Consider the following 9,120-nt stretch of genomic DNA (forward strand, 5'->3'; position numbering starts at 1 on the left):
TCAAAAGCACAGTTCCCCGCACCTACAGTCAGTGCTCATGGGTCCTGGAGCAGGGGGTGGATTTAAGTCTGTGTTCTTAAGTTCACTATCCCTTTGCTACTCCGGCTGGCAAGCGCAGAGCTCATTCCGCCGTTCTCCTTCATCTGAACGTACAGATAGTGAGCCTAGGTGGAACGTTTGCTGTCTGAAGCACATTTGTGTTTGGGCAGGAAAAGTTGAGCAACAGTGATTACGCAAAGTGTGGTTTTATGATGGATGATCCCAAGCGGTGAGTTCCAGAAACAATCCATATCAGCAGGGCCGGCTCCAGGCACCAGCAAAAAAAGCAGGTGCTTGGGGCGGCACATTTCTAGGGGCGGCATTCTGGAACCGCCCATCATAGGTGCTGACTCCGGGGCATGGGGAAAAAGTGCCCCCGCCACCCCAGCTCGCCACCCCAGCTCGCCTCCGCTCCGCCTCCACCTGCTTCCCTGAGCGCGCCGCCACCGCTCCGCTTCTCCCCCCTCCCTCCCAGGCTTGCTGCGCGAGAAACAGCTGTTTCACGCAGCAAGCCTGGGAGGGAGGAGAAGCCGAGCAGCAGGGCGCTCGGGGGAGGCGGCGGTGGTGGAGCGGAGGTGAGCTGGAGCGGGGAGCTGGGGTGGCGGGGGCACTTTTTCCTCCAGGACCCATGAGCACTGACTGTAGGTGCGGGGAACTGTGCTACCCCCCGTTACTTCCTGCACCCCCCCACCCTAGCTCACCTCCGCTCCGCCTGCTCCCCTGAACGCACCGCTGCTCCGCTTCTCCCCCCTCCTTCGCCTGAGAGGGAGGGGGGAGAAGCACAGCAGCAGCGCACCCGGGGGAGCAGGCGGAGCGGAGATGAGCTAGGGTGGGAGGTCGCTGGGGCCCCCAGGAAGCAATGGGGGGGAAATGTGGCACGCCCGGGGGAGGAGGTGGGGCTGGGGATTTGGGGAAGGGGTTTGGAAGAGGTGGAGTTGGGACGGGGCCGGGGGGAGGGGGACACGGAAAAAAAAGTGGGGGCGGCCAAAATTTTTTTTGCTTGGGGCGGCAAAAATCCTAGAACCAGCCCTGCATATCAGAGGACTCCACTGAAACTCTCCCTCACACAGTTGTTGGCTGAGCGCTGCGGAGAGCTGAGCCACGCTGCTGCATGCCCGCTCCCTTTTTTTTAAAGGGAATTTAATGCTGGTGAAAGGTGCCCCATTGACACCCTTGGACAATGAAGACCTCAGCTGCAGCCCAGGAAGTGACGATGAAGCTTCCTCCACACTGCCCCTAACAACACTCTGAGCTCATAGGTGGAGGGGCTGCCGACTAGGCAAGAAAGGCTCATTCAGCCTCCGTGTCCCGTTCAATCCCTGAACCTACCAACAAGGGCCAAGTATGGTGGTTGACTCTGTAATGTGGACAGCGTGCACTGGGCACTGGTCTGAGACCCTTAGTTCATTTTGTATAGGACATCTGCTGCCAGAGAAGCTGTATTAGCCATTAGCCATCAGCCTCTCGGTATTAGCCAATTAGGTTGTGACCAATTGAGGCCAGATTCACACTGGCAGCCTTGAGCTGAAATGCTCTATATCCTGTGTCAGTGATTCTCAATCTGAGGTCCATGGAGTCCTTGTTCATGCTCCACATTGAATTGCACAAGCTCTGGGGACTGGATTGCTGGGCAGGGCATTGGCTCCACAGGAGGATTTCTCTTACAAAGAGGTTACATTGGTGAAGAGGTTTAATAGCTTTTCTCCTAAGCCATCCAGTCCCTCATGTTGCCGTATTTCTGAATTTCTAGCAATTCGGCCGAGCTGTGGCAGTTCCTATCTGCTGACCCGGCCCTCGGAGGACAGGTGATGGAGAACCTGGTTGTGAAGCTGCAGAGTCACCACAGCTCTGAGCACCAAGCCTCTCACATGTCTGCTGCCGTAAGTCACTGTTCGAACATCCATAGCCCCATACAGTTAAATCTATCCTATATCTCTGTCACAAGGCACACTCACCGCCAACGCGCCTCCTCATGCCAGGACATGATGTTGCAGGGCTTATTCCACACTGGTGTCCCATTGTCCAGCCTCCTGGTTCTGTAACACTCCGCAGGTTCCATGGTCTGGCCCTCTGGCCACGTCACCTCTTCCAGGGTTAACAGAAAAGTCCAATATGGGAAAACCCAACATGTAGTGGCCTCTGTGCCAAGCCCTCAGCCCCCATCTGAGCCTCATCATTCTTGGTCTCTTAGTCCTGAGGTCGGTACTTTGCCTCTTGCTGGGGAACCCAGACCTGACCTCTGCTCTGGGTTCCAGCCCACGGACCCCATGATAGGCTGCTAAGGACTGTTCCTTCAATCCCTCACCACTTCCCTGAGCTGTTCCTCCCTTTTTTCCTGCTTGTTAGCAACTCCCATGGATCTGCAGCTTCTGCTTTTCCTGCCCTGGATTTGTGGCTCCTTGTGACTTCTTCCCACCCAACTTCTGAGGAGCTTCCTCAAAGCTGTTCCCAGCCTCCCTGGCAGCAGCTGGGCTGTGTTTCAAACAGTCCTTCTGGTTTCCCTCCATAAGACAGGATTCCCCACCCCCTAGCCTTCCTCCTGGAGGTGGCATTTACTTCAGGCAGTCCCTCCACCTCTCCTGCAGGCAGGACTCCCCCAGTCTCCTCCTTTATGCTGGGTTGTAAGTTAGCCAACTGTGGGGCCTTAGCCAGATTCTCCTGGTGGCCGTTTTTCCCCAGTCAGTCCTCAGGCTCAGAGGGTTCAGGCATAGGTGCTGGAACTGGGGGAACGGGGGTGCTGTAGCACCCCCTGGCTTGAAGCAGTTTCCATCATATACAGGGTTTACAGTTTGGTTCAATGGCTCTCAGCACCCCCACTACACAACGTGTTCCAGCACCCCTGGGTTCAGCCTTCTCCTGCTGGTGTTTTCTCTGCTAGGAAATCCTGAGAACTGACGCAGGAGGGAGTAGGATTTCCAAGTAAGCTTGTGTCTGTCTTGTTCCCTCTTCAGGCCACATGCGCCCTCTATGAGATGATCTCGGTGAGCAAGTCCAGAGATGCCACAAATCGCCTCTATCCTCAGCTGCTAATGGCTCTTCTTGTCGAAATCCATTTCAGCCTGGGACAGAGCATACCAGGGGATAAAGTCTCTGGAATGGAAAGCAGCCGGCAGAGCCTCCACACCAGGTACTGCGCCTACTGGAAAGTCAACGGTCTAATTACAAGGACAGTCATAGAGAAGTCATAGTTCTCTTCTCCAGCTCTCATGTGGCCCCTGCAGGTTTTCCATAACTCTCTAATTCTGAGGGAGTTAGCAGGCAGGGCTTAGGTTGCAAGGGTGTCTCTCAGTGGTAAATGACATACCGACCAATGCACTGCAGAGGAAGTAGAAAGACTATCCCAGCAGCTATGGGGAGAAATTAGTGGGAGCCAATTTGCCAGTGTGTCAAAGGAATGTGGGTCCGACACTAAAGGGCTGAAGTTCTCCTGTTCTGTGACACTGACATGCCCTAGTGCTGATGTGCAATTGTCTGTAGGATTTGCTCAGAACTCTTTCTCTTTCTTCATATTATTAAATTGTATTACTATAGTGCCTAGGAACCCCAGTGACGAACCTGTGCCTTCCTAAGCTCTATTTAAACCATTGGTGTGTCTTTCCACACACAAGTGAATCCGTCACTCCCTGACAGACCTACCATGAGGGGGCTCCTGGCACTCAGTCACGCTGGTGTGTTGTTTGAATCTAGCTCTGCAGTGGAGGCTATAAAGATGCTGCTTCTCTGTGTTGGCTGCCGTTCCGAGCTGACTGTTATGGAGAAGGAGCAAGGCTGGATCCTCCTACAAAGCCCCCAAGATCACCTCCGTGGGGTGAGCCTGCTGGCCAGGTAATACACAAGCGTTTTCCATGCAGTCAGTCCTGTTAGTGGGGGCAATTCCAGAATGAAACAGTCCTCACTTCTGGGCTGCCATGTGGCCCCAAGCTGACCCCTCACCCCCTTGTTGCAGAATGTGCTTCTTCCCCTACTAACAAAGGTATTTCTGCTTTGTGTCACAGAGCTGTGGTGCACTATGCTTGCCCTGAGACCACAAGGATGCTGCTGGACCTAGTGATCCCGCGCCTCGACAGAGGTGATAAGAAACACAGGCTGACCATGATGGCCTTCTTTGTAGAAGTAAGTTTCATTAGCTGATGAGAGCAATTGGGTCTTGTGACCTAGATTAGTGAGCAACTCCTTAAATCAAGCCTTTGAGACTCATTATTGCGCTACATAAACGATGAGCTTTATTGGTCATGTCCACATTGCCAGGTGTCCATGCAGCACTGACTAGGCTCCCCCAGTCCTGTCCCAGCACGCTCAGTGTAAAATCTGAGATGGATCCTTTAGGGGATCATTGGTTGCTCCAAAGTTGTAATTAGGAGCCTGATGGGAATATCCAAGAAACTAGGGTTCTGTAGAACAGCATCAGCCTGGACTCTCCCGAAGGGCAGCTGGGTCTCCTGTCAGCATCAGCCTTTCTGCAGGTCCATGAAAGGTTCCTCCTTGCGAAGTCACTAAGGAAAAGCAAAGAGGGGCATTTTGAGTGGGTATAGAGGAGAGAGGATCATGGTAAAAGCTCCCCCAGATGCAGGATCATTAGCTCTGAATGTGGTGAGCAATCTTTAACCTTCTCTATTGGATGAGTTAGTTAGAGGCACATCACCAGGAATGAGGTGGCTCTATAGTCCATCGCTAGGTTGTCCTCCCCATTTCCACGGTTTCTGTCTGGCTAGTTCCTATTGACAGTTTTCAGGGATTGTCTCCTCATCTAACTCATTAAGGGATGGGGTTTAATTCTCTCCTCACCAGGAGTCCAATCCTGGGCCCATTGAGATCAATGGCAAAACTTTCACTGACTTCAGTGGGGTCAGGATTTCAACTGAGGGGTTTCATTTCTCAGTCCCAGCTTTCGCGTTATCTCAGAGCGGCTTGTTCTGCTTCACAGAGACCCCACGAGGGGTTCGGCTGCTCTTGGCAAACCCCCAGATGCACAAGAGTCCGCCATACAAATGGTCACTGAACATTTTGTTGCCCTACATGTTTTCCTGGAGGGTAGAGCAGCTCTGCTAAGGCCTATGGCTGAGTCTAGTGCTAACGGCCAGTCAAAGCCCCAGGAAGTCAGTGGGAGGACTGGGTGTCACACACAAAGTGGGGCTGATGTATAGCAATGGACGGTACAACATGGAGGTTATGATGCCTCTCCACAGAACCGACACACAAAGTTTTCCGGTAAGCACCCTGCTGCTGATTCGCTCTGTGTTGTTTTCAGCTTCTGCGTTACAAAGAGGCCAAGAAGCTCCCACATCCAGACACTTTGGACCGTCTCGAGGAGTGGACAAAACACCCCAGCCCAGTTTTCCGTTCACTTGGTCTAAGAGGACTCGGCATCCTGGCAACCCAACCAGGGAAGGTGAGAGTCCAGGCTTGGTTAACTGGAAAATGATGAGGTGGCTGTGACCCAGTGGACTGAATTCTGGGCAGGGAGTGAGGCACAGTGTTCTGAGCTCACCTCTGCTGCTGACTTGCTGACCCTCTCGGTGCCTCCATTTCCCCAGCAGGAACGGGGATCACAACGGCCCCTCAATGCAGATCTTTCCTCAGAGAGTATTTTAGATGGGATTTTACTGCTTGGATTTCAGGTGGACATTATCATTCTCCTAGGGCTACCACACGTCCGGGTTTCCCCGGACTTGTCCGGCTTTTCGCTCTTTAAATAGCCGTCCAGGGGGGATTTCTAAAAATCTAAAAATGTCGGGATTTCCCCCCAGTCGGCTATTTATCGACCGAAAAGCGGGTGACAGGGCGGCCGAGCGCCGCTCGCATTGGGGCCTCGGCAGCCTTAACTATGGAGATTGCTGCCAGCATCTGCTATAATAATAATGAATAGCACATAGAAAAGAGAGAAAAGCCCCGAAGCAAACCACAGCTTTGCCCACCCTACACCAGAACGACCTGGGACAGGGTTAGGATTCACTGATTGCCTCGTCAGGCATCCCCATCGATTCTAAAGCACCACGCCTCTGACTGTGGAGACGGAGCTTCTCTCTGACTTGGTGCCACGGGGTAGAATAAACACAGCCCTGGCACTGTGGCTTGTACTCACTGGAGGGCTGGGAGATCTGATGAGCCCCCCCATGTGTGTGTGTGTGTGTAGGTGGAACAAGTCAAGGCCCTGCTGCCTGCCATCCTTTGGGGCTCGGATGAGATGGATGATGGGAGTATTCTGGAGGCCATCTCAGCTGTTCAGAACCTTCTGCAGAGCCTGGATGGGAGTGAGCGCACCAGCGTGGCCAGGAAGCTAATCCCCTTACTCGATGCTGTAAGTCAGGGGCTCTTGACCTGCCCATCCCCAGCCAGGCAGTGTTGTGACTCTGGAGTCGTAGTGGTGGCATATCTGACCTGATCAGTTCCGAGCCATTGCCTGGGCCTCAGGCGTTGGTGACACCTTGGTCTCTCGTGTTCTCTGTGTGTGGCATGCAACCGTTTGGTCTCCTGAGGACTGATATGCTTTAATCTAACTCAAGTTAACATGCTCAATGTAGTGGTCATGGGGTGAAATGTAATGTCCTGTGCTTTGGAGTCTAGATGAATGAATGGCCCTTAAATGCTATGAAACTATGAAAGTGTTGAACCCATTAAAGAAACCCTCCAAAGAGCCCTTCACTGTGGATGGAGTCAGCACTTACAGGAGGCCTCCAGGGAAATTTAGGAACCACTGTCCTAACCTGTGTTGTCTGCCCCTCCACCCAAACCTTTCTGCAAATGGGTGCCCTCTTGGTGGGCAGACCATGGAGTTATTAGTCAGACTGGCCCCTATCTGTGGTTTGCATTGTGCCGAGCTCACCCTGTAAGGAGAGTGTGAAGCTCCCTCGGTGAGATCCCCTCATGATTGTGTGTCCATCACAGGTGAGACCCCAGGTGCGCTCTGCTGCCATCATGCTCTTTACAAAGTTGCTTAAGACAGTGACGAGGAGGCAGAAGCCCCTGCTGCAGGAGGAAGTGACCCGCAGCCTGGTCCCACTGCTCCTTCACTTACAGGACGAGGACCCTGACGTGGGCAAGGTGAGTCCCGCTGCCATGTGCTCCCTGGTGCAGCAGGCCCTGACTGCTCCAGCTCTCCTGCTAGATCTGTCTCCAGAGCCGCCTCCCAAAAGTGAAAAATCTCAGCCCTACCCATTTACCCAAGCAAGTTCCCTGGCCTTCAATGGACACACAAGTGGAGATGTTTTATGTCTCTCAGCAGCCACTTCCTAAGTCACTGAACTGCAGCCACCATGAAGATCAAACTCCAGGAGCCTCCACTAATAGGAACAAAGAGACACCCAGGGTCAGCAGGATACCATGTGACCCCCACATTCCTTTCCCTCATTGATCATTTCAGCTGGCTTTTCACTGCAGAGTGACCACAGATTCCAGCTCTTCTCATGATGCAAACTCTCCTTGTCCTATCTTGTGTTGCAGAGGTGTCAGAAAGCCTTGGCTGGGTGTTTTCAGCTCCTGGGATGGTCTTGTCCTAAGCAGATTAACAGCAAGAAGGCTTGGCACACCCATCCTCAGGTGGTGGACAAGATCTGCCAGCACTCTGTAAGTGAACAATCGGCTTCTCGTGAGTGCTGCTTCTAGATGTGGGACCGGAAACGTGTTCCCTCACTCACTGCTCTGATTGCATGTCTAGTACTAGCATACTGCACTCTGGCTTCCTCTTAGAAGCACCCAGCTCCCCCACTCCTCCCAGTGCCTGTCAGATCTGAACAGGCAGACCTGGCCAGGAGTTCAGTACGGAGGTGAAAGCTCAGAACATAAAGAATCAGTTGATGGCAAAAATGCCTTCTGAATCCTGCAGGAAACTGGATGTCCCCATTTTTCACCTTACCCCAGCCCACTGGCCACTTCTGCACTGTATTTCCTGTGCTCTGCACCCTCTCTAATGTCCTCCCCAGATGAAGCCCATACAACCGGGCTTCAGTGTTCTCTAGTGCCAGGCTCCAGCCCTGCATTGCCAGCAGCTCAGACACCAGCAATGTGTCTGGTGACACTTTGAAATGGTCATTTAATGACTGCCTGGCATGTAGATGGTTGCCCCCAGGATACATGGAGATGGGAGCTGCATTCTTCCCACCCCTCCAAGCCAAGCAGATGAAATCTCTCTTCTTCTCACCCTGCGGCCCCAGCAACAAGAAGCTTCTTTGGTTTCTATTCCTAGGTGCTGAAGCTCAAGAACGTATCTGACATCTTGCTCCAATGTCTGGATCACCTCCAAAGCCCCCAGGCTCCAATACGACGGGCAGCAGTCATCTTTATCGGTAACCACTACTTTTCTTAAGCAACTTCTATCTGAGAGGTTGTCCCGTGTTCTGCTTGGAGGGCACTAGCAGCAAGAATTAACCCCCTGGGATCCTAGTGTCTAGATTTCCTGCCCTTGAGGCAGTTGGGCTGGGGATTATATCAAAAGGCCTGGAGCAAATTACAACCCTACCCTCCTGCTCCACCCACTGGAATCCCTGTGGGACTGCAGTCATTGGCAATCAGGCTCTCTGTGTCTTCCAAGACATGAGCCTCTTTGTCTTGGAGCTTGTGGACTTGTCTGATTATCCCAGGGACCACTTGAAAGCTGTTTTGCTTGTTGGAAAGACTGCCATTTTTTAAAAGGTAGCCCCAGGGGAGGTGAAAACTCCTGCAAGATTCATTTCCATTGTACGTTCCAGGTTGCACTGTTCAAAGGTCAGAGCCCGCCATGGTCAGGCAAGAGAAGGAGCTGATACTTCAGTGTAAGTAGTTGCCACATGACTGTGTTTGCATGTGGAAGGAGAGCTCATGCTCCTTGTGGAATATCAGGGTTGGAAGGGACCTCAGGAGATCATCTAATCCAACCCCCTGCTCAAAGCAGGACCAATCTCCAGATAGTGTTTGTTTGTTTGTTTTTTAAACCCCAGTTCCCTAAATGGCCTCCTTAAGGATTGAACTCACAACCTTGGGTTTATCAGGCCAATGCTCGAACCACTGAGCTATCCCTCCCACTTGTGAACCAGTCTAGGAAAAAGTGCAACTCCCCTGCCATGCTGCTGCATTGAGTTCAATTTAGACGTGGCCAGAGGTAGCTGT

General features: G+C 52.7%; 1 protein-coding gene across 1 annotated transcript in view; it reads left to right on the forward strand.

The window, feature by feature from the left end:
* Positions 1-7,994, forward strand: part of LOC135978650 (protein MROH8-like) — a 16,383-nt gene extending 8,389 nt beyond the window's left edge. The window contains exons 7-8 of the mRNA XM_065579512.1: positions 1,790-1,919; positions 7,959-7,994. Coding sequence (XP_065435584.1) covers positions 1,790-1,919; positions 7,959-7,994 — 166 coding nt within the window. The remainder of the gene's footprint in view (positions 1-1,789; positions 1,920-7,958) is intronic.
* Positions 7,995-9,120: the final 1,126 nt, after the last annotated feature.

The sequence above is a fragment of the Chrysemys picta genome, unplaced genomic scaffold (assembly GCF_011386835.1).
Source record: "Chrysemys picta bellii isolate R12L10 unplaced genomic scaffold, ASM1138683v2 scaf358, whole genome shotgun sequence".
Classification (NCBI taxonomy): domain Eukaryota; kingdom Metazoa; phylum Chordata; order Testudines; family Emydidae; genus Chrysemys; species Chrysemys picta.